The sequence below is a fragment of the Zootoca vivipara genome, chromosome 15 (assembly GCF_965207765.1).
Source record: "Zootoca vivipara chromosome 15, rZooViv2.hap1.1, whole genome shotgun sequence".
Classification (NCBI taxonomy): Eukaryota; Metazoa; Chordata; class Lepidosauria; order Squamata; family Lacertidae; genus Zootoca; species Zootoca vivipara.
The window spans coordinates 13,648,400-13,676,267 of NC_142598.1; the positions used below are offsets into that span (position 1 = coordinate 13,648,400).

A 27,868-nucleotide genomic window follows, 5' to 3' on the forward strand; every position below is an offset into this window, starting at 1 on the left:
AAAAAAAACAGGACTTTCGTTCCTAAAAAAACTCAACAACTTTGACCTGACCCCCCCCCAAAAAAGGGTAGATCACTGCCAGTTTTTAACTCTGTGAGTAGATCGCAGTCACATGGGAGTTGGCCACCCCTGGCTTATACCAATGGGGACATCCATATTTTATTACAAAACCTTACTGCTCATGAGTGGGTTGCTATGTAACAAAAGAAGCTGCCCCCTCCCATTACTACAGTGGTTCCTTGGTTCTCAAACTTAATCCGTTCCGGAAGTCCGTTCCAAAACCAAAGTGTTCCAAAACCAAGGTGCGCTTTCCCATAGAAAAGTAATGCAAATGGATTAATAAATTCCAAACTTTAAAAAACAACCCCTAAAACAGCAAATTAATATGAATTTTACTATCTAACAAGACCACTGATCCATAAAATGAAAGCAATAAACAATGTACTGCGGTCACACAATCAATCAAGCAGTAGCTGAACTGGGTTCCACAGAGTCACAAAAAAGAGCTGCAAAAACAAAAATGCAAAATAAATAGCAAAAGGAGACAGGCCTCAGCGAAACACTCAAAACAGAAGTGTGGCACTCAAAATGGAGCACGTTCGGCTTCCGAAAAAGGTTCACAAACTGGAACACTTATTCCAGGTTTGCAGTGTTTGGGTTCCACGTTGTTTGAGTACCAAGGTGTTTGAGAACCAAGGTGCCACTGTACTTTGCTAATAATCCTAATCCCAAAATATCAACACTGCCTAAAGCTAAGGAACATCATGACACTGACTGACCCAAATCTGCAAGCCTGATTCTTCCACGTCTTTAGGGGAGGATAGCTCTAATTCTCCACTGTGGTACAGGCAGTCCAAGCACTGCCAAAAAGTAGTTTAATCCAAGCTATCATATACACATTTTGAACCACATTCTTCTTTTAATGTCTTCAAGTACAAAATTGGTGGTGTGAACTAATGTGATACAATTGCCGATTATGCATTTTGCCCTCTCCTTTATAATTAAAAAGCTGGTTCAGACTCCCACATAGAGAAAGTTGTAATTTTCAGTCAACAGATTTCTCCTTCAGCATTCAGTATCTTAGACTGTTTGAATTATTGGTGCTATATGCATTGACAGAGGACCAAAATGTTCTGGGCCATTTCTAAAAACTCCTGCAACACAGCACTAGAGAAAATCATCTCAGAAGAGGCCAAACCTAATCCTTCTACAGTAATTTGGTTCAAACTTCACCCCAATCCAACCCAGACACATTAGTTAGATCAGAAAGAATGATTAACAGTGAATGACTAACAGTGAAACATACATGAATTATTCTCTTAAGTCTATTGCTTGGCTTGAGTTGTTCCATTGCAACTAAAGGAGAATCAATTTTCCCAAGGCAAATTAAGCATTAGGTTGATGGAAAATACTGACGTTACTTCTTCCACTTCTCAATTTTTTCTCTATTGAACTTTATTAAGACAACAGGAAATAGAACTCAAGCAGCCATTTGCCTATACAGGAACAATTTATTACACCATAGGAAGCCAGTGGTGTTTAAATGGGGAAGGGGAAATATATGAACACTAGCTGGCCCTGCCACACGATGCTGTGGTTCAGTTTGTTAAATGGAGGGTCAGAGTCCCCCTTCAGACTTCCCTGACTGTCAAGAGTCCCACTGTTTTTCGTGTGTTATGTTTAGATAGGCGGATCCCTGTGTCTCCCCCCACCCTGTACCGACCCATTACCTATCCCTGTCTCCTATTCTGGATCCCCGTAGGGTACGGAGGTAATGGTTGAGGTATCCCTGTCTCGTATTTGCCCCCCCCCCAGTCCACCCAGGGAAGGACTTATCTATCCCTGGGTCGTTTTTTGGTCCCCAGACCCCACCCAGGGTAGGGGTTACGTATGCCTGTCCCCTATTTTGGTCGTCCCTATCCCACCCAGGGAAGGCGTTACCTATCCCTGTCCCTGGGTGGGGTGGATGGCGGGGTGTGTTGTTCTCGGGGGTGCGGTACGTTGTCTTGGGGTGGTTGGATCGCGGGGTGGGTTTGATTTTGTTGGGGTGGATGTCGGTGGGGTGTGTTGATCTCGGGGTTTGATTTTGTTGGGGTGGATGGCGAGGGGGTGGATGTCGGTGGGGTGTGTTGATCTCGGGGGCTGTTTGACCTATGCAAAGGCCTATTCCCTGGATGGTCCGGGTCTCCTGGTGAGGCGTTGGATGCTGAGCGGTCTCTTCTCAGGGCGACCTGGTTCCTGTTGACGGTGCGATGTGAGGGGCGGGACAGGAGCGCAGATCAGGGGGATGGGGATGGGCGCGATCTATGGGGCAGGTGGGGATCCCTGGGGAGAGGCCTGGTCTCAGGGGGCCTGCTCCCTGGTGGTGGTGCAATCTCCACGGAGGGCGTGGACCGTGGGTCAGGCGGGATGGGGAGGGGCGCGATCTATGGGGCAGGCGGGGATCCCTGGGGAGCGGCCTGGTGTCAGAGCAGCCTGTTCCCTGGCGGTGGAGGGATCTCAAACGCCGGCTCCCTCGGCCTATAGAGCGAGATGAGCGCCGCAACCCCAGAGTCGGACACGACTGGACCTGATGGTCAGGGGGCCCTTTACCTTTACTAGGATAGAAACACCATTTAAGGATACATAGGGTGAAATTCTGACAATACTAACTACCTCTGTGTTTGGCAGGCAATATTTATAAGAGGACCTGAATATTCTCCAGAGGCATCAAAAGGTATTTAGTAAGATTTAGAAAAACGCATATTCTTCTAGGTACTTGCAAATGTGCATTAAAAGTGTGATGTTCATTTAGCTGTTAAGTCCCATTCTTCTCAAAGGGGTTTATTCTGACTCCCGGAACAGATTAAGTTCAAGAACCAAGGTACCACTGTAACACTTTGCAATTGTATATATATTTGCACAATAACGTTGCCTTAAGCAGGTGTTTCTATATATGCTGTCTGTACATACGTTTGTATGTTCACGAAGTAGTGTGCATCAGTGTTCTCCCCTCCCCTCTATCCTCTATCCAGACCCCCTAAGTGCTGGTGGAAAGAATATAGCAGTTCACTGCACCCTATGCCGTTCCTTCCTTCCTTTCGTAAAATACGTAGTACATCTGCCTGTATGTTAAAATATTTAACAGAAGTGCTTCAGGTGCCACCAGCATCAGAGGTGTGGTGAGCGACTAATGGAGAAAGGTCCTTTTTAGTGTGAGACACCCCAGCTTTAGAATACTTTCCCCTGGGGGACTCACCTTCATCTCTTAACATCAATGAGACCCTTTATTTCCCCAGGCTTTTAACCTAATCAGTTTGATCTCTGCCGATTATTTCTTTGCTCCACTTTAAAATAATGCAACACCACCATGTTTTTATTTTAAAAATGTGTTTCCTGTAATTGTTATAAACCACCCGGGAACCTATTGAAGGTCAGGCTACAAGTCCTTTACGATGCACACCCAGACACACAGCTGCATTGAGGATCTACCTTTGCTCTTTTGCTTTTACGGTATTTTGTTTTCATAGCTGCAGATGGGTAGCAGCTTGCTGCAATTCTCATTTATGCACCTCTCCTTCTACAATGTCAATGGCCACCACACATGCATTCATTATCAGGCCTCACGCAACCCATCGAAATGTCAACCGCATTGTTACGTGAAAGAGCAATTTTACACAAGCGAATGAATACAGGAAGCAAGTCTTATTTACAGGAAAACAACAACAACACCCTAAGCTCCTCAACCACAGTTTTATAACTAAAACAGCCAGAACATAACTGAGGCAAGGATTTCAGAGGAGGGAAATGTCCCACCTCTGTGGTGTTATGAGTTGTCATCCTGTTTTTCTCTGTAAGCCGCCTTAAGTCCCATCAGGGAAAGGTGGGGTACAAATAAATATTATGATAGGTTAGTGACCGGCTGTAGGGTGTTTTTGTTTGTTTGTATCCGTTTGATTACAAGACTTCCCCTGCTGTTTGGTGCCGTCTCGTCAAAAACAAGCACTCAAAACACCGCCATATATAAGCACCCCGTTTTTTTGAACCGGCCTAGAGGTGGGGAGGGAGATGCCGAGCTTTTGCTCCTGGGGGGGGGGGCAAGGCGATGTTTTGCACTCTTTGAAGGGCCCACGGAGAGAAAGGCACACTTTAGCGCAAGGGAGAGGTTGGGTGAAGGGGTGGGAATGAACCGTAACAGCTCCTGGGAAACTGGTCGGGCTCCCCGCTTCTAAAGGGAGGGAACGTCGCGCGGAGGGAGCAAGAGGGAGAGAAGGGTGGTGAGATGGCAATGGCGACTCACCTCGGACTAATGACTGGAGCGGCTCCGCGCGTAGTGACTCAGGAACCGGCTGACCACCGCAGCAGCAGCCGAATGCCGATGCGCCCTTTACCCGGCGGACTAATCCTGCAGGCGCCTCCGGAAGTGACGCACAAGCACTTCCCGCCGAGCCTCTCAGCGCCCCCCGCGGCTTCGGAAGACTTCTCGCTGCGCCTGCGCGCTTCGCCGCTTCTCTCACTCCTCTGTGGTGGTAAAATGTCGTAAAATAAATAACTGGCGTGGCGCCGGATTGATCCAATAGTTTATGTTGCGACAAGCTCGGAGGACGGCGGCGGGGACGCCTGTGCGTTTTTTCGGCCCGACGCAGCCTTTATCGCTTGCCTCACAGACGTGGGTTTAGCCCCACAGAGGTATGAAAAGGATGGAGGTGCGCATCGTCCGTCCGGAGATCGAGCTTCCGGGTTCGCGTCGCGCGCCATTTAAAAAACTTTCCCGCAGAGGGATGGGAGTGAAAGCTGCCCGTCGTGGGAACCTGTGGGGGAAATCCAGGATTTCATCATAGCTATCTGAAGAAGTGGCGCATGCACACAAAAGCTCATACCAATGACAAACTTAGTTGGTCTCAGAAAGATTTTTTTAAATTTCATCATAGCTGTTGGAAGGCTAGAGCGCAAAGCCCAAATAAAAGAAGCAGAGAGCAGGGCTTTGTATCGTTGTTGTGTGTTTTTTTTAAAAAAGTTCATTTCGTGTGAACAATTTTTTTAAAAATTAGGTTTTTAAACATTGGGAAATGGCCCTCCCAAAATAAATTCAAAACCAAAGCAAACACTTTAATGTGCTTTTACACAAGCGCGCACACATATACACAGTGCTTTTTTCCTGGGGGGACACATGGGTACACATACCCCTAAACATTTGTGAATCTTTGTACTTTGGTCAATTTAATGTATTTATTTTTCACGACCTGAACTATAAAATGGGGGAGGGGTAGTCAAAATGAGAGTACCCCTAAACATTTTTTTGGGGGGAGCACTGCATATGCATACACAAGTTTAATAAAATATGCATAAAATGCAAAGTGTAATTTAATGGGGAGGAAAAAAAACCTTAGCTGATGTTGACACTGCTGTTTGTGCTGGGGCAGTTTAATAATTGTGAGTTTTCACTTGTCATATGTAAAATGATCAGCACAGAGTTCTCCCCCACTCTCCCGCATCCCCAACTTTTATGTTAATGTAACTTTTCTACCTTGAAGGAGGAGCAAAGAAAGTCTCTAAAGAATGTACTTCAGCTTCTTGCAAGAATCTCTCCTTGATTTTAAAGCTCCCTTTACAGATCCCTTGAAAGGCATTGCGTTCAGAAGTCATACTGGGGAAAGTCTTCTGGTAGCAATATAAAAACAAAAGTTGTTTTTCAAAAACAAAAAAGTAAATGCAATAAATCAGGCATCCCCAAACTGCGGCCCTCCAGATGTTTGGGCCTACAACTCCCATGATCCCTAGATTAGAGGATCAATGGTCAGTGATGATGGGAATTGTAGTCGAAAACATCTGGAGGGCCAAAGTTTGGAGGTGCCTGCAATAAATGATCCCATGTCGCAAATAGGGGAGGGGCTGTGACAGCCCTGCGGTGTAATCCACTGTTAATAGTGCAGGCTGGAGTCAAACTGAGGATGAGAGCGTTTCCTAGCAGCTCTGTAATATACCAGTGCAATTCTGTCTTTCTTGCAGGTTGGAGATTAGAGACAGGCAGAAAATGGCAGGTGACGTCATGTAAAAATCCTGAATTTTCATACTGATAGCTTTCATTTCTGCTTGAGAAAAAGCTATCAGGCTTTCACTCGGGTTCAGAGACCTATTACTTACTGATTTATCATGTCTTTTGCCATTTACATGAAAAACGTGAGCATGGTCACATGCCAATTCTGCAACGTGCATGGTGGTAAGAGCACAAAAATAGAATCCGAGAGACAAATCTCATCACCTAGAGAAGCCTGTTCAGATTTCTTGATTCCTGTTGAGAAGCCATTCTTAAACTTCTCTTTGGCAGAACAGCGTTGCCCTTAAAAATACAGTAAATGGATTTACTGTAGCTAAATCCATATTTGAAGTAGCTGCCGATATCATAATACTGTTTATGCAAATATAAGGTGCAACCATATATATTGATGCTTTTGAATTATGGTGCTGGAGGAGACTCTTGAGAGTCCCATGGACTGCAAGAAGATCAAACCTATCCATTCTGAAGGATATCAGCCCTGAGTGCCCACTGGAAGGACAGATCGTGAAGCTGAGGCTCCAATACTTTGGCCACCTCATGAGAAGAGAAGACTCCCTGGAAAAGACCCTGATGTTGGGAAAGATGGAGGGCACAAGGAGAAGGGGACAGAAGACAAGATGGTTGGACAGTGTTCTCGAAGCTACTAAAATTAGTTTCATTAAACTGCGGGAGGCAGTGGAAGATAGGAGTGCCTGGAGTGCTCTGGTCCATGGGGTCACGAAGAGTCGGACACAACTAAATGACTAAACAACAACAACAACAATGGTGCAACCGCATTTGGAAGACTGTACAATTCTGGTCGCCTCACTTCAAAAAGGCTATTGTAGAGTTGGAAAAGTTTATAAAATTATGCATGGCGTGGAGAGAGAAAAGTTTTTCTCCCCTCTCTACATCCACTGTTGTGAGGCAGCCATGCTTCTGAATACCAGTTTATGGAAACCACAGGAGGGAAGACCGCTCTTGTGCTCAAATCTTGCTTGCGGGTTTCCTGCAGGCATGTTATTGGCCACTGTGAGAACAGGATGCTGGTCCAGGTGGGCCATTGGCCTGATCCAGCAGGCTCTTCTTATGTTCTTAAATTCTGCCTTCTTTTAGACATCTCCTAAAAACTGTTATTCAGACAGACCTTTTCATTGTGCATTTCTTTCCACCAACCAGTATTGATGTTTTTATTTTATTGTAATTTGTTGTATTTTTATGAAAGTGTGGTCTCTAAATATTTTAATAAATAAATCAGGTGAATGTTTCATCAGTGCAAGGGTTTCTCCTTGCACAACATAATATTCTCTTCCTGTTCTCTCCCTATATTCTCCTAAATCTGTTTTGGACTTTTCCCCAACCCCCAGAGCAGATTTGAGGACAGCATGGGAGGAGAGGGGTGAAATTCTGTTACACTAGTGTTGATCCTTGTGCTGGAGCAGTGGTTTCCCATTAGCTAAGTACTGCGGACCCTCTCTTTCAAAAGCCAAGCCATGGACCACCTACTTCTGAAAATTTTGAGATCTCTATGGTAGTTTTTGTTACGCGAGTGGTGCCATGGGCTCCCTTAGGCGTTTCTGGGCCCCATTCTGTCAGGGGCTCTGAAGCAGTAAGACCTCATAGCTACAGACCCGAAACAAGGTGAGGTTGGAGGTAGGGGAGAAGAGGCCTACAAAACTCCTGCGGCTTCAGCTCAGAAGGAGTTGTGTGTCTGTGTCTTTGTGTTAGAAAACCTGCCAGGCAGCATTAGGGGAAATGCTTCAGAGGCGGTTGTTGAGCCAGGATATGCATACTTGCGATGTGACACGGGGCAGGAGAGGCACATGAAGGTGAAAGATTCAGCTCTTCACATATTGCCACTTTCAAATATCTAATGGTCACATGGAGGATGAAGCAAGCTTGTTCTGCTCTGGAGGGTAGGACCCAAACCAATGGCTTCAAGTTACAAGAAAGGAGATTCCAACTAAACATCAGGAAGAACTTTCTAAGGATAAGAGCTGTTTGGCAGTGGAACGGACTCCCTCGGGAGGTGGTGGACTCTTCTTCCTTAGAGGTTTTTGAGCAGATTGGGGGGCCACCTGTCATGGATGATCTGGGTGAGATTCCTGCATTGCAGTAGCGCCAGATTTAGGATGAACACAGATTCAAGGGGGCATAAAATTGAGAAGATTCATAATTGAGAAGATCCATTTGGTTTGTACAGGCCCCCATATTACGAAAGATTACCAAAGGTGCCACTGTAGATGAATATAATAAGTTATATTGAAATCGGAAAACCATCCAAGCGGCTAGACTGTTAACAAGCTTCACTTTTCTGTGGGCAAATCGCGTGGCAGAGAAAAGAACCCGGAAGTCGATCTCTGAGTGACTTCTAAACGGGGGGCGGGAACTAAAGAACCCGGAAGTCGGTTTCTGAGTGACTTCTAAACGGGGGGCGGGGCGAAGAGACTATCGGAGCACGTGCAAAGTGTTACGCTAGCAAAGCGTGCTGACGTCGTCACGTCGCCGTCGGGTGAAAGGTCGAGTTGAGGCGGGGGTGGGGTTGTGCGCAGGCGCGCGCGGTAGCTCGGAGCGGCCTGAGGCCCATGTGGAGCGGCGGCGGCGGCAAGAGCAGGCGCAGCAGGAGCAGCTTAACCGCCGCTGCTGGATCCCGGGGCCCTCGGCAGCAGCTATGAAGGGGTGAGTGCGGGACCGGCGGCAGCCGCTAATACCTTTCTCTCCCCTTTTCTTCCCGCCTCCCCCCGGCCCAGCCACCACCACCGAGCACCGGTCTCCTCAGGCGCCCTCGAGGTTTTCTTTTCCCCTCAGGTTCCCCCCCCCCCGTGGCGGCGGTGGGTCTTTGTTTCCCGCGCTTCTTTCCCGGGAGGGGGGAGTTGAAGCGAAGCTGGCCCCTCCGGATTATTCTCCCAGCTCCCGTTTTCTCAGGAGAGGATGCGGTTATGTTACGTCGGCGAGGGAGGAAGGGAGAGAGGAAGCGGCTCGGACTTGGCGGGTTCTGGGTTCAAGGTGCGCCATAAGGTTGCGATGAGAGTGAGCCGTGCCTGATTCCCGCGAATGGACCAGCAGATTGTTTTCCCCCTTCCCCACCCACCCCAACTTTATTTTCATTTTTTTAAATAATATTTTTTACATTTTAACTTTAACCATTTCAAACATTAAAATAAAAAGTTCTTTCCATAGTTAGCAGAGTTAATTCCACTTTACAAGTGTCATTACATCCCTGCCAATGATTTTAACTGTTTACAGTGGTCTTTTAAATAAATTAAGAATTTACTCCAGTCCTTTAAAAATACTTGATCTTCCTGGTTTCTTATCTTCCCCGTCAGTTTTCCCATCTCTGCATAGTCCATCAGTTTCATCTCCCACCCCAACTTTAAAAGTGCCACCGTGGAGGTCGCAGGGTTGAAATAAATGCAGGACATTTTTTCTTTCTATCTAAGCAACAGCAACCCTTAACACACATAAATATTTTGTCCACGTAGAAAATCAGCATGTGTTGTAGATTCTCCTCAGCATCTGGTCAGCCTAAAGAGAGAGGGGTAGAAGATGGCTGTATGTAACAAAACAAACAACTCCCTCCAAAAGTTGCAGGTTAGGGCTAAAAGTGAGTCCTCTGAAAAGACTGGTTAAACTCCCCCCCCCTTTTTCTTTTTGGAAACAATTGACTTGATTTTACAAATATAAAATTTTTAGGTAAAGGTAAAGGCGCCCCTGACCATCAGGTCCAGTCGTGTCCGACTCTGGGGTTGCGGCGCTAATCTCGCTCTATAGGCCGAGGGAGTCAGTGTTTGTCCGCAGACAGCTTCCGGGTCATGTGGCCAGCATGACAAAGCTGCTTCTGGCGAACCAGAGCAGCACACGGAAACACCATTTGCCTTCCCGCCGGAGCGGTCCCTATTTATCTACTTGCACTTTGATGTGCTTTCAAACTGCTAGGTGGGCAGGAGCTGGGACCGAGCAATGGGAGCTCACCCCATTGCAGGGATTCGAACCGCCGACCTTCTGATCAGCAAGCCCTAGACTCTGTGGTTTAACCCACAGCGCCACCTGGGTCGCCAATAAAATTTTTACAATATCACAAATATATTCAAAAAACAAGATTCCCTTGAATCTGACTCCCCCACCCACCTGCATTACCTCCATGGGTCTTTATGTTGTCCTTTATGCATTTATTTCATCAGCTATATTTTAAATCTATCTCCATTATTCAAAGTTTTTGTTACAAGTGTTCTTAAAAACCTGCTAATGTTTTCATTTGTTTACAATGGTCTCTCAGATAAAGTGTGAATTTCTCCTATTCTTTTTTGAAGCTTTCGTCTACTTGGTTTCTGATTTCTTCCGGTCATTTTTGCTATTTCTGCATATTCCAGCAGTTTAGTTTGCCATTCCTCTCTGGTAGGGACTTTGTCTTCTTTCCATCTTTGGTTAAACTTAAAACAACTGGAGAACTGTTCCAGGCATCAGGGCGTCCTGGCGCTGCTGAAGTAACATATTGCATTCGAAATGACAACCGTATTTTATTTGATGTGTAATAGAGAAAAATAGCTACTATTGCTTACAGAAGAAGAGATTCCAACTGTGTGCAAGCCAAAGGGTGGGCTGCTTTTGGTGGAACATTTGAAATACTGAGTTTTAATATACTTCTGATGGCAACCCATATAATGTATGGGCTTATGTGTTTGGGTGTTCATTCAAAACTACCACAGCTCTTTCAGAACTGAGCGCATACTAGTATGATTGTGAGATGCAAGTGTGACCTTAATGTAACTCAAATAGTGGTGTCACTGTGTTGGTACAAATCCTCTAGTTTGGATACCAGTTGACTACTGACCTTTTACACATGTAATAGATATTGTAACTGGGCTTTTTAATACCAGGCTTGAGCTGTATCTTTGTTTTGTAAGAGACTGTAAGAACAGTTTTTGATAGAACATCTCAGTATCGCCTAGAATCCCAGAGCCACAAAGAGTGCCCCTTGTGCCCCAAAGAGCCATGTCAGTAAGCTAGAAAGGGGCTTCTATTTGCTCTCCCTCCAGTAACACGGAGGGACGCGGGTGGCGCTGTGGGTTAAACCACATAGCCTAGGGCTTGCCGATCAGAAGGTCGGCAGTTCGAATCCCCACAACGGGGTGAGCTCCCATTGCTCGGTCCCAGCTCCTGTCAACCTAGCAGTTCGAAAGCACGTCAAAGTGCAAGTAGATAAATAGGTAAACAGCGTTTCCGTGTGCTGCTCTGGTTCGCCAGAAGTGGCTTTGTAATGCTGGCCACATGACCTGGAAGCTGTATGCCGGCTCCCTCGGCTAATAACGCGAGATGAGCGCTGCAACCCCAGAGTCGGTAACGACTGGACCTAATGGTCAGGGGTCCCTTTACCTTTACCTTTACCAGTAACACAGAGGTATAAAGCAAGTAGAGTAAATCCTCAAAACCCATTACCACAGTAGACATCAAGCTAGCATAGAGCTTGCTATGTCCCAAAAGGACACCCCCTTTGGATAGGCTCTCTTCAAAAGTGGTCTGCCATTTCCCCCTACCTAGAAGTCTCTTTTCTGTGGCAAACAAGCAAGTCATGGTGGATGGTACGCGGACTACTTAGCCAGATCTGTCAGTAGCTCAAAAGACTGCAAGGCTCCTTACTTAGAGCCTTAAAATCAGCTGGGGGAGCTGTATTTAATGGGTTAAAATAGATGAAATGTTGAAGGAGGGTTGAATACACATTGAAACATGAAGCTGCTTTTGCTTTCACCATGGTTGCTAAAAAGCCAAAAAGATCGCTAACATTATAGGCTTGGAGAGAGTTCTCGGAAAGCAGAAGCTTTTTAAAAATGTTCTCTATGGAAGCTTGTAAATGCAGAGTTGATGTCAAAATGAACTGAGGAAGGTTTGGCTATCAATAAAGAAATGTGTTTGGAAATAACTTTTTTTAAAACTGTGTGTTAAAAACCTACAGGGTAACTGTTTATTTACTTTATCATTTACTTTTTAATAGGAGTACTCAAGGGAGTTTACAAGCTACAGTTAAAACCAATTTTAAAACCTTAATATTTCCCTTGCCAAGTTAAGTCCCGCACAGGATTTGTTCAGAGAATACGGAATAGCTAACCATCACTTGTTACAAAGAATCTAATGATTGTTTAATATATGATGTTTCTTTGGTGGAATACAAGACCAAACATGTATGTATCATGTATAAATATATTACATTTACAGAAATTACATGCATTGATTTACCATTTACATGAAATGGCCTGTTGGGTTGACAGCCTCTTCCCCCTTTTCCCCAGTAAGCCCACAGGCTTTGCCAAGTCTCCAGCATTTTCAGATTACAACTGAAATCCATCAAAAGGGTGGTTATTCACAGCCTATGTATGTTGTATAATTGGATTCCGACCCATGTCTGCTGGAATTGCAAGATAATTCATTTACTGAATTCCTGCCACCTGCATCTCTGGTTGATGCAGTGGAGGTCAGAGCATCTGCCCTGTAGGGTGACATCATGGGGGCATTTTGCCATTTGCTATGGATTAGCACAGATGGTGAACATGGTGTTAGAAACACAATGCTCTATGGATTCAGAAGAGTTGGTCTTGCCTTGTGTACTAAAAGAGTGACTCTTGGAGATAAGTTCAGTTTCAGTAGATGCCAATTTGCTTCTGAGAGCATAAAAGATCCTAACTGAACTACAGTCATACCTTGGTTTTCAAGCAGCTTAAGTAGTTCGCGAACGTTTTGGCTCCCGAATGCCGCAAACCTGGATGTGACTGTTCCAGTTTGCGAACTATTTTGAGAAGCAGATTGCGCTTCTGCGGCTTCCAATTGCTGCACTTTGGTTTCTGGAGCAGATTCCATTCAACTTCCAAGGTATGACTGTATATTGATGTTACACAGATGTTAGCAGCTACTATTATAGCACCATAGGTTTGCTTTAGAGTTGGTCTTTTCTTAGGCTGTAATGAACAATAGCAAACTTCCTTGACTATGCATTGTGCTAGTAGTCAGTGAGTGTCAAGGAAGGTCTGTTATTGTGCATTATTTTTCTAATACCAGGCTCTCTTGGTGGTCCTGCAGTTTTGTTCTATAATTCTTGATAGAGGTTTTGACGTTCTTTTCTGTCTTGATCTATCCTTATTGCACTCAGATATTGTCTTTTGACTTGGCATTGATGGAAATTTTTGGCAGGATCTTAGTGGGTTGTAGACTGAGTCAGAACAGCAGTACTAGTATACTACATATATATGGTAAAATATATATACTGTATGGTAAAATATATATGGTAAAATATGCATGTTTAAGTTAAATGTAAGGCTGGATCTGAAAGGCTGAAGACTGCTGGTTTAAATGAAGGCAATGCTAAATCAGATACTTTATGGATGCAGAGGGTCTCATGTTCAACCCTGACATATTCAGGTAGGGCCGGGGAAGGCTTTTGTCTGAATCCCTAGAGAGCCACTGCCAGTCAGAGTAGACATTTGCACTTGATGGACTAACAGCATGATTCAATATAAGGAAGCTTCCCCTACTTTATCAATAAATGTGCACAGTACTCAGCGTTTTAAGCATAAAATCCATTGATTTAAAGCAGAAAACCCTTTATACAACCATAGAGCATATTATTAATTTCTTAAACATTTAACTCCAAAATCCATGGTTGTGTAATACTTTTTTAACACCAACAAAATGCCACAAAATAGTGCACAAATGTTTGATTTCTCCAGAACTCTTCTGCAGGGATTGGGAGTATGTGTGAGGGGGATTAGACGTTGAAGCCTTGCTCTCAGACTTAGCCAGATGATGAAAATTGCAGACTGATTTAATATCTGCTAAGTGCTTGCGGGTATCTGGTTATGTTTAGGATTCTGTGATGAAGAATGGCTAATCCCAATTTTAAAAAATCTATTTTCAGTATGCAAAACCAAAACAACATAATGAACTACCGTGTTTCTCATATTATAAGTCATGTCTTATATTATTTTTTTCTTCAAAAAAACACGACATGGCTTATTTTTGAGGGATGTCTTATTTTTTAATAAAGTGCACGCGGGCGCTGTTTGCCGGGCTTGTCAAGCCCAGCAAACAGCGCCCGCCGATCTTCGGTGACAGGCGGGGGTGGGCGGAGAGCGGAGAACGATCTCCGCTTCCCCCCACCCCCGCCTGTCACACAGCGCAGGTCGGCAGGCGCTGTTTGCCGGGCTTGTCAAGCCCAGCGAGGAGCGCCCGCCGATCTTTGGTGACAGGCGGGGGTGGGGGGAGAGCGGAGAACGATCTCCGCTTTTCCCCCACCCCCGCCTGTCACACAGGACAGGTCCGAAGATCGGCGGGCGCTGTTTGCCGGGCTTGTCAAGCCCAGCAAGGAGCGCCCGCCGATCTTTGGTGACAGGCGGGGGTGGGGGGAGAGCGGAGAACGATCTCCGCTTCACCCCCACTCCCGCCTGTCACACAGGACAGGTCCGAAGATCGGCGGGCGCTGTTTGCCGGGCTTGTCAAGCCCAGCAAGGAGCGCCCGCCGATCTTTGGTGACAGGCGGGGGTGGGGGGAGAGCGGAGCTCCGCTTCCCCCCCCACCCCCGCCTGTCACACAGGACAGGTCCGAAGATCGGCGGGCGCTGTTTGCCGGGCTTGTCAAGCCCAGCAAGGAGCGCCCGCCGATCTTCGGTGACAGGCGGGGGTGGGCGGAGAGCGGAGAACGATCTCCGCTTCCCCCCCACCCCCACCTGTCACACAGCACAGGTCGGCGGGCGCTGTTTGCCGGGCTTGTCAAGCCCAGCGAGGAGCGCCCGCCGATCGGTGACAGGCGGGGGTGGGGGGAGAGCGGAGAACGATCTCCGCTTCTCCCCCACCCCCGCCTGTCACACAGGACAGGTCCGAAGATCGGCGGGCGCTGTTTGCCGGGCTTGTCAAGCCCAGCAAGGAGCGCCCGCCGATCTTTGGTGACAGGCGGGGGTGGGGGGAGAGCGGAGAACGATCTCCGCTTCACCCCCACCCCCGCCTGTCACACAGGACAGGTCCGAAGATCGGCGGGCGCTGTTTGCCGGGCTTGTCAAGCCCAGCAAGGAGCGCCCGCCGATCTTTGGTGACAGGCGGGGGTGGGGGGAGAGCGGAGCTCCGCTTCCCCCCCACCCCCGCCTGTCACACAGGACAGGTCCGAAGATCGGCGGGCGCTGTTTGCCGGGCTTGTCAAGCCCAGCAAGGAGCGCCCGCCGATCTTCGGTGACAGGCGGGGGTGGGCGGAGAGCGGAGAACGATCTCCGCTTCCCCCCCACCCCCGCCTGTCACACAGCACAGGTCGGCGGGCGCTGTTTGCCGGGCTTGTCAAGCCCAGCTAGGAGCGCCCGCCGATCTTCGGTGACAGGCGGGGGTGGGCGGAGAGCGGAGAACGATCTCCGCTTCTCCCCCACCCCCGCCTGTCACACAGGACAGGTCCGAAGATCGGCGGGCGCTGTTTGCTGGGCTTGTCAAGCCCAGCAAGGAGCGCCCGCCGATCTTCGGTGACAGGCGGGGGTGGGCGGAGAGCGGAGAACGATCTCCGCTTCTCCCCCACCCCCGCCTGTCACACAGGACAGGTCCGAAGATCGGCGGGTGCTGTTTGCCGGGCTTGTCAAGCCCAACAAGGAGCGCCCGCCGATCTTCGGTGACAGGCGGGGGTGGGCGGAGAGCGGAGAACGATCTCCGCTTCTCCCCCACCCCCGCCTGTCACACAGCACAGGGCCGAAGATCGGCGGGCGCTGTTTGCCAGGCTTGTCAAGCCCAGCAAACAGCGCCCGCCGATCTTTGGTGACAGGCGGGGGTGGGGGGAGAGCGGAGAACGATCTCCGCTTCTCCCCCACCCCCGCCTGTCACACAGGACAGGTCCGAAGATCGGCGGGCGCTGTTTGCCGGGCTTGTCAAGCCCAGCAAGGAGCGCCCGCCGATCTTCGGTGACAGGCGGGGGTGGGCGGAGAGCGGAGAACGATCTCCGCTTCTCCCCCACCCCCGCCTGTCACACAGCACAGGGCCGAAGATCGGCGGGCGCTGTTTGCCGGGCTTGTCAAGCCCAGCAAGGAGCGCCCGCCGATCTTTGGTGACAGGCGGGGGTGGGGGGAGAGCGGAGAACAATCTCCGCTTCCCCCCCACCCCCGCCTGTCACACAGGACAGGTCCGAAGATCGGCGGGCGCTCCTTGCTGGGCTTGACAAGCCCGGCAAACAGCGCCCGCCGATCTTCGGACCTGTCCTGTGTGACAGGCGGGGGTGGGGGAGAAGCGGAGATCGTTCTCCGCTCTCCCCCCATCCCCGCCTGTCACCGAAGATCGGCGGGCGCTCCTAGCTGGGCTTGACAAGCCCGGCAAACAGCGCCCGCCGACCTGTGCTGTGTGACAGGCGGGGGTGGGGGGGAAGCGGAGATCGTTCTCCGCTCTCCCCCCACCCCCGCCTGTCACCAAAGATCGGCGGGCGCTGTTTGCTGGGCTTGACAAGCCCGGCAAACAGCGCCCGCCGATCTTCGGCCCTGTGCTGTGTGACAGGCGATCTCCGCTTCCCCCCACCCCACCCCCGCCTGTCACACAGGACAGGTCCGAAGATCGGCGGGCGCTGTTTGCCGGGCTTGTCAAGCCCAGCAAACAGCGCCCGCTGATCTTTGGTGACAGGCGGGGGTGGGGGGAGAGCGGAGAACGATCTCCGCTTCCCCACCCCACCCCCGCCTGTCACACAGGACAGGTCCGAAGATCGGCGGGCGCTGTTTGCCGGGCTTGTCAAGCCCAGCAAGGAGCGCCCGCCGATCTTCGGCTCTGTCCCCCGATGCGCGACGGCTCGGGGAAGCAGGCAGGGAGCTCCTGCTGGGTCCCGCGCCTTCGCCTCTCGCTCGGTCGGGGCTACACGACATGGCTTATTTTCGGGGTATGTCTTATTTTTCACCAACCCTTAGAAATCCTGTCATGGCTTATTTTTTGGGGATGCCTTAAAATATGAGAAACACGGTATCATTTGCAACCAACACTCAACGGAGAATTGCTGATCCTTTAAAAAAAAAAACATACAAGCTAACCAGTACCCATATTTCTCATGCTTCTAGTGACACAAGCTCCTGGCTAGGTGGAAAGCAGACGTAAAGAGCAATCAGATGGTCATTATATTGACAGTGCTGTAGAATGATTTTATGTGGTGGTGTGGGTAAGAGTCAAATGAAATCAAATTGCTTGCTAGTAGCTGGAGAGCATGTAACTATCAAAATGCAAAGTCCCTGCATATTTTGCTTTCTTTGATCGACTTAAGCATTATTCTGCTACCAATACCATCTTCCCAGAGCTTCAGTGAAATTCTCACTGGCTCCAAATTAAGAACGCCTTTAGAGACACTTCCTTTTCTTGGGTTTATTTCTGATACCACTGTCTCACCAGTTTTCCTATTCCTCTCAAAGTCTGTGGTGCTAAAGAGACGTATTGTGGGGGGCAGATGTTTGGAGTCTTTCCCCTTGTCTACCAGGTATTTCTGTTGCCAATACTTCTGCCGCTCTTCTGACAGCAGAAGTTTTCTGTTTTAAAAGTTTTCAGTGCTTTAAAGTAAAGAACATGATATTAAACAGGCCCAACTTGTGCAGTCCAAAGTTTTCTAGAGATGGAGGGGACAACTGGAAAATTAGCAGAGAAAGTTTGAATCTTAGACATGCAAGAACACTGACTGGGGCAACTTTCTTACAGAGTAAGGCTCAAAATTTTCCCAAAAGAAATGTCCGATAGGTTGTGGATACATAAGTTTATTTCCATTTGTAAATCAAATGTGCATGTGGTCCATTTTGGTAACTGGCTATAAATATATTGAGAAGTGAGCAGAGCTGTGAGCTGTGATATTGCTGTGTTAAGGTGGCGGCTTAGATCCCTGTCTCGGTTTATTTTTGCTAATTACTTTGTAAAGAACTGGCTCATCATTCACAAGTAGACAGCATTCTGTGACTGAAGTCATGGCTGAAGCAAAGAGTTACAATCCAGCAGAGGGAAATTAAAAGCTTTTCATGCTCAGAGGGCAACTTGACTGACAAGGAAGAAGACCTCATAATGGTCGCAAAACTTCCAAAATCAGGCAGCCATGAGGGACTGAATGCATACAGACAAATCAGCTTACACCATGGTTAATATAGGGGAATTTGCCACCTTCTTCAATGCATGGTAGAGTGCAGCAATACAGATTTCATACTATTCTATCATTGTTGGCTTTATCAAGGGCAAGACTGCCAGAATTGCCACTGGCATCAGCAATGAGTTGCTGTTCTTCTAGACAGCCAGAATCTGAATAGACATAACCATATTATAAGAATTGTATCTTTTAAAGTGTCTAAATGTATATTCCCTTCCTCCCGCCCATTCCTTTTTACTTATGTGTTATGTCTTTTTCAAATGTGAGCCTGAGTCTTAGTACTGATTTTTGAAAGCGGATCTGAAAGCTTTTTGACTAACAGGTGGACTCTGTCTTAAATAAATAGAAATGCCTCCTATGTACTGCTACAGTGTGCAAATAACTTCCTGGTTCTTTGTTTAGGGAAGAAGATTGTTAATTTGTTCTCACAGTGTGTTAAAAGTCTGTACTACATGGTGGCATTTCCAACTGGCCAATAAAACATTGTTTCTCCTTTGGAGTTACTCTCTTTCTAACAAGAGGAATGTCGTGCACTTAAAAATGTATTGTTTTTAAGAAAGCTGTATAATTTGACTGTAAAATCAAGATAAATCATATAAATTCCCAGTTCAGCCCCCTCAGTACACAACAGACACAACTGCAGCTTCAGAAAGATTACTACAATTTCTCACTTAAACACACACACACACAAGCAACTCTCAAAAGAACTTGACTAATCTAAAACCTTTCGCAAAGTTGTTATTAGTGGCTGGAGCATGAGTTTATGCATAGATGCTTTTTCAGTTACTGCCTACTTTTCTTAGTCTACCATAAGCAACTATGAGTTGTATTTATATATTAAAAGGTGCTCCTTTCAAAACACTCCAAGACTTAAGTGAATAGGTATTTTTTTAAAAAAAACCTGCAAATAATGACTCACACTCTCTCTCACACACACACATACACATTCGCATAGACTAGAAATCTGAAATCTTGCATTTAAAATATGAAAAGCATCGAAGAAAGCAGTATAAAGTTCTTTATCCGTTCTTTCTTAAGACACTGCTGGAGCTAGCCTTGAGATTCTTTGACTATATTTCTCATTTCATATTTCCTGATATAGATAACTAATTTTCTAAGTGGTTAATATGAGCAAGCCTGTTAATGTTTTCAACCTCTACTATTCTCATTGCATTTGGATTCAGCTCCTGAGCTCTCAACACAGCTACTTCTCAGTTGCCTCATACAATAATAATAAATAGTAATATTTGCCAGGTCAAGTATTATCCCTCTTAGTGAAGTCAGTGATTGGGTAGGAAACTGACCCCTCCTTCTTGCCCAGTTTGGAATGGCAGGGATCTCATTGCAGAGTTAAATCTTGCACTTGTACAGCACATCTCAACCAGTGTATAAACCCCATGTGAGAGCAGAAGTCAGATGATTAGGCACACAGTATGGACTCTATCTGGCCCTATGCCCTAGCACATAAGAAATAACTAGGTGCCAGACACATTTTACAACTGGTGTGGGTCTAATTGTGACCACATGGACAGTGTTCAAAACTCCCATTGTTCTAGGAGCGTTTTGCGACAGGGAATTTCATAAACGTGAGCAGTTTCTGAGCTCTGGGTGCAGTGCTGCACCTAAGATTTCAGATTAATGCTGAGGGTGTGGGAGGAGAAATTCCTCCCCGCTAGACTTCCAATAGATCTTGGGGGCGTCTTGTACAGTTGTACCTTGGAAGTCGAATGGAATCCTTTCCAGAAGTCCATTCGACTTCCAAAATGTTCGAAAACCAATGCGTGGCTTCTGATTGGCTGCAGGAAGCTCTTGCAGCCAATCAGAAGCAGTGGAAGCCTGTCAGACGTTGGGCTTCCAAAAATAGTTTGCCAGCCAGAACAGTCACTTCCAGGTTTGGGAGTCAAAATATTCGAGAATTAAGCTGTTGGAAATCCAAGGTACGATTGTACATGGAAAAATACAGTGAGTCTTAGGTGTGCGAACTGGACACTCAAGGTGGGTGTCTCTGCCATCACTTGTATAGGCCTTTAATATGTGTTAATTGTGGTGTCAAAATATATATTTATATGAATGAAAGGGGGTGTTTGGAGAATCCAGGGTTTGTATGCAGAGTGGAAAGAAAGGAGGACCTTTTTCTGCCTCCCCACTTCCAGCCACTCTGAATACTGGAGAAGAGACCCTCTTAACAATATAAGGGAGGTGGACAGAGGAAGCATGGTTTTGTTTTTTGCAGTCTTCAGATGAGGACTAGACCAGGGGGTCAGCAAACATTTTCAGCAGGGGGCCGGTCCACTGTCCCTCAGACGTTATGGGGGGCCGGACTATATTTTGGAAAAAAATATGAACGAATTCCTATGCCCTACAAATGACCCAGAGATGTATTTCAAATAAAAGGACACATTCTACTCATGTAAAAACACCAGGCAGGCCCCACAAATAACCCAGAGATGCATTTTAAGTAAAAGGACACATTCTACTCATGTAAAAACATACTGATTCCCGGACCATCCACGGGCCGGATTTAGAAGGTGATTGGGCCGCATCCGGCCCCCGGGCCTTAGTCTGGGGACCCCTGAACTAGACCACGTGAAAATGAATAAGATTTTAGCTGCAGTTCATTCACTTTCAGCTTTGTATTCTTGTTATAAAAAAGTGTGCCTAGACTTGCCATTGTTGCACCCATAACCTAGGTTTAAGGTGCCATTTAGCTTCTAGCTTTCAAACCTCAGTTTCTAACCTTGCACATGGATGCCAGGTTGGCAACTGACATCTCCATCTGGCTGGCTTCTCCAGCTTTCTGGGTTTTGTCCCTGAGACCCTGACTCCTTTTGGGGGTTTTAACTTTCTTAATGTGAACAAGAAACTACAGCTGTATGCAGTTTCACTGTTGGAAATGTGTTTTGGGTAATGGCTTATAATATTATATGTGAAAACGTATTACAGCTTAAGTATGTTCCTGTTTTCTTGTTCTGTTGTCTTGTTTATATGTTTGACTGAGCCTTGTAATGTGAACTTGGGAATTCTTTTCATACAGCCAGTGGTTCAAGTCTCCAGCATGGCTCATGTTACTTCCTGCCATTCTGAGGAGCTAATTTAGCTTCCTTCTCAACTCTAAAATGACAGGTTGTTTTCCAGGATCCACACATTATGGCTTGGTTTACTAGGCAGCTACCGTACTATTTGTGGTTACCACTACCTGTCTCTCCCTCTCACTGAGACTTGCAGACATTCCACAAAATTGTGAAAGTGGCAAAGTGTCCTGTTTCACTTTGTGAAGAGTTTCAAAGTAAGTTTTTCTTGCTTCTTTCCCAGTGCCTTTAGATGTGTTAGGGAAGGAAGCAAGCAAGCTATGAGTGTGATTTATGGGTCTTCTATCCCCTGAAACTCCCAAAAGTCACATGTGCCAATAGATGGGTGATGGACCGTATTTCACCTCTTCTGTGGCTTTGTGTGAAGCAAGACACATGACTTCCATGCTCTCTGCAGTTTAGAGGACTTGCCCTTGAGAAGCTGGATAGATGATGGTTTGACCCTGTTGCTCTGGGTACAATCCATGTATAAATTTAATTGCTGTAAGATCAGTGTAACATGAAAGTATGGGCCAAATTTCCATATGAGTAACTGCAAGGTGTTTGCTTTTTTAAAAAGGAGTCCTACTATATCCTGCATGATAGATTTAGGTGGGTTCTGTGTAGAATGGGGATATTGCACCAAAGTGCTTGGACATGACAAGGTGACCAGTTCTACTGTTTCTAGTATAGCTTAATCAAAGTGGGATTCCTAGAGGTATTAAGCATGTTTTGATTTGTTCCAGTAGCCGGATCGAGCTGGGTGATGTGACGCCACACAACATTAAGCAGCTGAAGCGGTTAAACCAAGTCATTTTTCCCGTCAGCTACAATGACAAGTTCTACAAGGATGTGTTAGAGGTTGGCGAGCTCGCCAAACTGGGTATAGTACCTTGCTTTTTTATTTGGTGGGTTGGTGGATAGAGGGTTTTCCATTGTTCTTGGTTTATCTGCTAGATTCAGTACATCTGTTACGTGAGGATAGCTTTTCCAGATACATTAATTATTCTGACTGTATGAAGGCCTTGCAGCCTGGGCCTGCATATATAATACAGATACCTTTTATTCAGCCATCTTACTCAGGTATGTACCTCTTTTGCCTGAGCTAGTTGTCCATCCTCTTTTCCCCTTGTCTGTGCCTTTTCCTACCCCTCCACCTCCTGTTCTAGCTACCAGCTTTTACCTTCCACAGCTGCTCAGGAAAACTAGTGCCCTTGTTGGTTGTTTTAAAAGCTTCAGCAAGTGCGGGAAGCAGTGGCCCATTTCCTCATGAAGATCCTTCATGCAAAGTTGTGAGTGTTTTAGCATCACCACTCGCCTCCTGTTGACTGCAATATGCAGAACTGACAACTTATGTAGGCCTAAATTACTTTTCATGTTACATTAGAAACCCGTTTTCCCTTTATACTACATCATGGCCTTTAAAATGAATAATATCATTTTTTCTACTCAAATGCTTAACATATCTTGTCACATGTCTCTGATATGCACAGAGAGAAACCCTTTGTGTAAACCTTCGTCCTGTACACACAACAGGGTTTTTCAGCTTTTTTTAAGGTGGCCTTGGACCTCCCCTTAAGCCTATGCATGCTTTCTCAGAAGTATGTCCCATTGAACTGAATGGATTGGGTCCCAAGTAAGCCATGCTTTGAGCAGACCCATTGAAATCTTGGTCCATGACTAAAATAAGCTGTTGATTTCAGTGGGTCTGCTTTTGTATGGATCCAACCCAATGAGGCCTATTCTGAGGTGGGTATTCATAAGACTGTAGCTTTTACCTCTCGCTGCACCCCTGCAGGAGTTCAGGGACAAGCCCCAGCTTCACTCCAGGCTTTCTGAACTGAGGAAGGGGAGTAGGAGCTTACTTTGGAGCTAGCTGGCTGAGGCACTGTGAGTGTCTTGACTATTCACCAACATTTTGGTGGCAGGCAGCAGAAGCAAGAAGAGTGCCATGGTCAACTCTAGCCTTCCTGTTTAGCTTGGAGCTGGAGAGGGGGTTGAGGTCATCCCGCTTATTGCAGTCACACACACACTCTTTGAAGTTCAGCACAACTCAGTTGATGATTCAAGGTAGAAAGAGGTTTGTTCCCCTCTCATTGTCCTTGCCATAAGGTAATGAAACACACACTGTGGTGGGGGTGACAAGCAGAACTATGGACCACTGTGCATCAAAGTTATGCTTGAATGTTTTCCTAAAGTATTGCAAGATCTAGCTCTTACTGCAATTGTAAAACTCTGTCTTGATTTTATCACTTTAGGCTGTACTTCAGGTCTGATTGAATTGTCCATTATACATAGTATTTCTGGCACATAGAATATGAGGGGAAAGGGTTCTACCCCAGCATTCTCTTTAATGTGCTAGTTTTATGCATGCAGCATTATAGATCTTATTTTTACAAGAAACTATTCTGTCCCCTTCAGCCTGGAGTTATACCAGCATAGTACAGGCTTCCTTCAGTGAGAATTAGACCTTGTTTGACCTGATATTTGATATGTGGAGTTAAGTTGGGATGGGATTATTTTTATTGTTACATATTTAGTTTGAGGCGTGGAGTTAAGCAGGGATGGGATCACATTTATTGTTATATATTTAATATATATTTAATATGGAAGTGTGTCTTGCTGTTCTAATTATGCAGTATTCTTAAATCTATATATTTATATTTATCCGAAACCCTTAGGGTATGGTGGATTTTTAAAAAATCAAAATAATATGCTTTCTTCCTCTCCCCACCCCTCTTTTTGGCAGCCTATTTCAATGATATTGCAGTGGGTGCAGTGTGCTGTAGAGTAGATCATTCTCAGAATCAGAAAAGACTGTACATCATGACGCTTGGATGTCTGGCCCCTTACCGAAGGTTGGGGATAGGTAAGGCTGTTTTGTAAATGATGAGGTGGCTCTTGGCTATGGAACATGTGACTCTAAAGCTTACAGAAACAAAATTTAGTACTTGTTTATAAAATAACAAATATTGCAAGATGCAGTATTTGAAATTGGGAATAACTTTCTTCCATTTTGTCTTGCTTCCTTTGTAGGAACTAAAATGTTGAATCATGTGTTAAACATCTGTGAAAAAGATGGCACTTTCGACAATATATATCTGTAAGTAGAAAGACATTGCTGGCCCCCTAGGCAGGAGGAATTGGTTGCTTACATGTTTAGTTGGCATGCATGGAAATGTTGGCGCTCAAGTCTTGTGGCATAGTATTAGAGACCAACTGATATAAGACTTTTGCTTTTGAGTACTAGAGTTTGCTGGGAGACATTAGAGCAGGCATCCCCAAACTGCGGCCCTCCAGATGGTTTGGCCTACAACTCCCATGGTCCCTAGCTAACAGGACCAGTGGTCAGGGATGATGGGAGTTGTAGTCCAAAACATCTGGAGGGCTGAAGTTTGGGGATGCCTGCATTAGAGGCACTAATTATATTGACACTACCATGCAGTGCAAATGCTAACCACAGGAGGTACATACATTACAGTCATACCTTGGTTCTCAAATGCCTTGTGACTCAAACATTTTGGCTCCCAAATGCCACAAATCTGGATGTGCGTGTTCCGGTTTGCAAACGTTTTTGGAACCCGAACGTCCGATGCAGCTTTTGCGGTTTCCGATTGAGTGTAGGAAGCTTCTACAACCAATCAGAAGCCATGCCTTGGTTTTTGAATGTTTTCAGAAGTCGAACGGACTTCCAGAACAGATTACGTTTGAGAACCGAGGTGCAACTGTACAGTCTTGTTACTTTTTGTAAGTGATGCCCTCTTTTTTTAATCAGTATTGTATCTGGATTGTTTATTATTAGTGCCCCCTATATCCATTGACCAGGGACATGCTGAGCTCTGCAAGAGCTTATAAATAAACAGCAGTTCAAAAAGCTCCTGAGCATAATTCTGCACATGTAAACCCAACCTTGTGAATAGGTCCTCTAAAGTTACTAGCTGTCCCCCAATCTGAGATACAGCACGTGAGCATGTAGGAAAGGACTTGCTTGATCATGGCACCACAGTTGTGGGATGCCGTCTCAAAGAAGGCCCACCTGGTGCAATTGTTGCTGGGCATCTGCAGTGGTATCAAGGTATAGCTTTCTTGGGGGCCAGTTTAGTAGTATTGGTGCCTTCTGGTTTATGAGAGCCCTGCAGTACTGTATGTTGTTTTCTTTTGCATCCTGGACTTAATTTCCATCATCCCTGGGATGGCCATGCTATCTGAGGCTGATGGGAGTTGTAGTCCAAAGTACTTGGCGGACAACAGGTTAGGAAATGTGCTCTATAGTAGTTTTTTGTGTTAGAATGGTTGTTGTTGCTGAAGTCAGAAAGGCAAAAGGTAGGTAGTCGTTTACATAGGATGGTCATAGACAGTCGTACCTTGGATCCCGAACACCTTGGTACTCATACATTTTGACTCTCAAACACCACAAACCCGGAAGTGAGTGTTCGGGTTTGCAAACATTCTTTGGAACCCAAACGTCCAACAGGGCTTCTGCAGCTTCTGATTGGCTGCAGGAGCTTCCTGCGGCCAATCAGAAGCTGCACTTTGGTTTACAAATGTTTTGGAAGTCGAACAGACTTCCAGAACGGATTCTGTTAAACTTCCAAGGTACGACTGTACTTGATTTCTGGGCACTTGTGTTATAAGTTGGCATGCAATATGCAAGTAAAGATGATAGCTGAATGTAACATGGGATACAGAAGTTGAATGGTCTTTTGTTTATTATCACATCTGGTAACATCTGTTTTAATCTCTATCCTTGCTTTCCCATTTTTTCCCCTTCCAATCTTCAGATAAACAGTTCATTAGCATATAGATCCAAGTTCCAGCCTTCATAAATGATAATGCTTTTCTCCCTTGGTTTCTTTTTTTACCCCAGACATGTCCAGATTAGCAATGAATCTGCTATTGACTTCTACAGAAAGTTTGGATTTGAGATCATTGAGACGAAGAAGAACTACTACAAGAGGATAGAACCAGCGGATGCTCACGTGCTGCAAAAAAACCTCAAAGTCCCTTGTCTCGGCCAGAACACAGATGTGCAAAAGTCTGACAACTGAACAAAACCCAATGAACGCTTTCTTGCACTTTCTTGTCACCAAATAGGGAAAGAGAGGCCTGGTGTCTGTTTTTGGTTTCCCCCCTGCTCCTAATGTGTGTTGTATCCTCTCCAACAAATTAATAACTTCCCAAGGATTGTCAAATTGTATGTTTGGGTTCCATAGCTCTACTTCTTTGCAATTTTGGGATGGAAGTAGTATGCGGTTCTAGCTGGGGTGGGGCCTTCATTCGGTCTTCCAAAGGTCAGCTTTTCCTCTGTATGTGTGTGATCCTCCTGCATTCCCATTGAAGGGCAGAGTTTAAGCAATACCTTGCATCCAGGCTCCTAATACCATGCCACTTTTTTTTTTTGTAATGGAGTCTATCGGTCTCTAGTTTTGAACTTGGTTCGGCGGTTTTGGCCTTGTTTACTATTTGAACATGCATCAGTTTGGAAGCCAATCCAGAGCATTTGAGCTGCCATTTCTTCATTGTGTTTTGAGACAAAGTGGCTGGCGAGAAGATTCAACTTGCTGAGCAGTTGGCAAGTGACCAGCTGATGCCGTGTTTTCTTGGCTGATGTAGGTGAGGATTCAGAGTGGACTGTACCATCTTCCACTCTTCTCTCATTCGTTATAGGTATTGCACTAACAACAGAACGACCCTTGGCTCTGGCAACAATGGAGGAGCCAAACATTAAAGATTGCTAAAGAAGATCAGTCTGTGACTTTTACTTTTAAAGAGAGAGAGAGAAGGAAGGAAGCTTTGCCTTCTAAATGGCTCTGCTGGTTTGAACTCTGCTTGCTTGCTGAGATTATACGCTCCCTAAGATAGAAGATGATTAAAACTGTCCCCCCCCCATTACACTTCTGAAGATTTGGCACTCATCTTAGAAGAATATAAAAGGGGGTGCAATGGAACATCAGATGGAAGTGGCTTATTGGGGAGCATTGTGAGGATTCAGAAAATAACTGGTTTTCTCCTGATATTGTAATGTAAGAACTGTAGCCTACTTTACCAAGCTCTTGCTTTGTATTTTGTTATGCTTTTGTTTGCAATTTCATTTTGAGCTTCTAGCAATTCAGTACAGCAATGCCAGCTTAACATTACAACTCTTCTCTCCACCTGGGGAAACGTACCAGGGAGGGGAGGGAACCTGCCCTATCACCTAAATCAATATTAAACTGCATTTATTTCCTGATTTTGAACTTTTAACTGTATCTTGCGCTTTTCTGCTTTGAAAAATCTTTATTGAGGGTGGGTGGGTGGGGGTTACAATGTAACCTTGCTAGCAGATGTAATTTCACTGTGATGCTGAATTGAGAAACAAGGGGGTTTGAAGACCAGGAAAGTTCAAGCAATTTGCAATATTGCGCAACCTTTAATTGCGGAGAAGTCAGGAAACACTATTCCTTATCAGGCTAGCAGAATATCCTGACACCTACTTGGTCCATTAGACATTTTGCCCAACTGCATGCTTATTCTTTTGATCAGAAGAAAAACAAGTTCACCCTTCAGAATCCTTATACAGGAAATGTTCTCGTACTGCTTCTCTGGCCATAATTTGCTAAGTTTTATATTGTATTTCCTGAGGATTTGTTTTCCTTCTGCAAAGATGTTGTTGAAGCACATCTAAATCTCAAGTGCCAACACT

At 45.9% G+C, this 27,868-nt stretch overlaps 2 protein-coding genes across 4 annotated transcripts in view; one reads left to right on the top strand and one right to left on the bottom strand.

Moving 5' to 3' along the window:
• The window catches only part of ATP6V1A (ATPase H+ transporting V1 subunit A), a 29,046-nt gene extending 24,396 nt beyond the window's left edge, over positions 1 to 4,650 (bottom strand). The window contains exon 1 of one of the 2 annotated variants that reach the window (XM_035140675.3): positions 4,280 to 4,650. The gene's annotated coding sequence lies outside the window, so the exon portion shown is untranslated. The remainder of the gene's footprint in view (positions 1 to 4,279) is intronic. The other variant, XM_035140676.3, reaches the window with a different exon arrangement.
• A 3,916-nt stretch (positions 4,651 to 8,566) lies between these two features.
• Positions 8,567 to 27,415, top strand: NAA50 (N-alpha-acetyltransferase 50, NatE catalytic subunit). 2 transcript variants are annotated; one of them, XM_035097413.3, is made up of 5 exons: positions 8,567 to 8,695; positions 21,933 to 22,069; positions 23,936 to 24,055; positions 24,223 to 24,289; positions 26,054 to 27,415. In XM_035097413.3, exons 1-5 carry the CDS (start codon positions 8,688 to 8,690, stop codon positions 26,232 to 26,234), a joined length of 513 nt encoding a protein of 170 aa, XP_034953304.1. In that variant the 5' UTR covers positions 8,567 to 8,687; the 3' UTR covers positions 26,235 to 27,415. The 2 variants fall into 2 exon arrangements, with proteins under 2 accessions (XP_034953304.1, XP_034953305.1); XM_035097414.3 differs by having other exon boundaries at positions 21,936 to 22,069.
• The last annotated feature ends 453 nt before the right edge of the window (positions 27,416 to 27,868 follow it).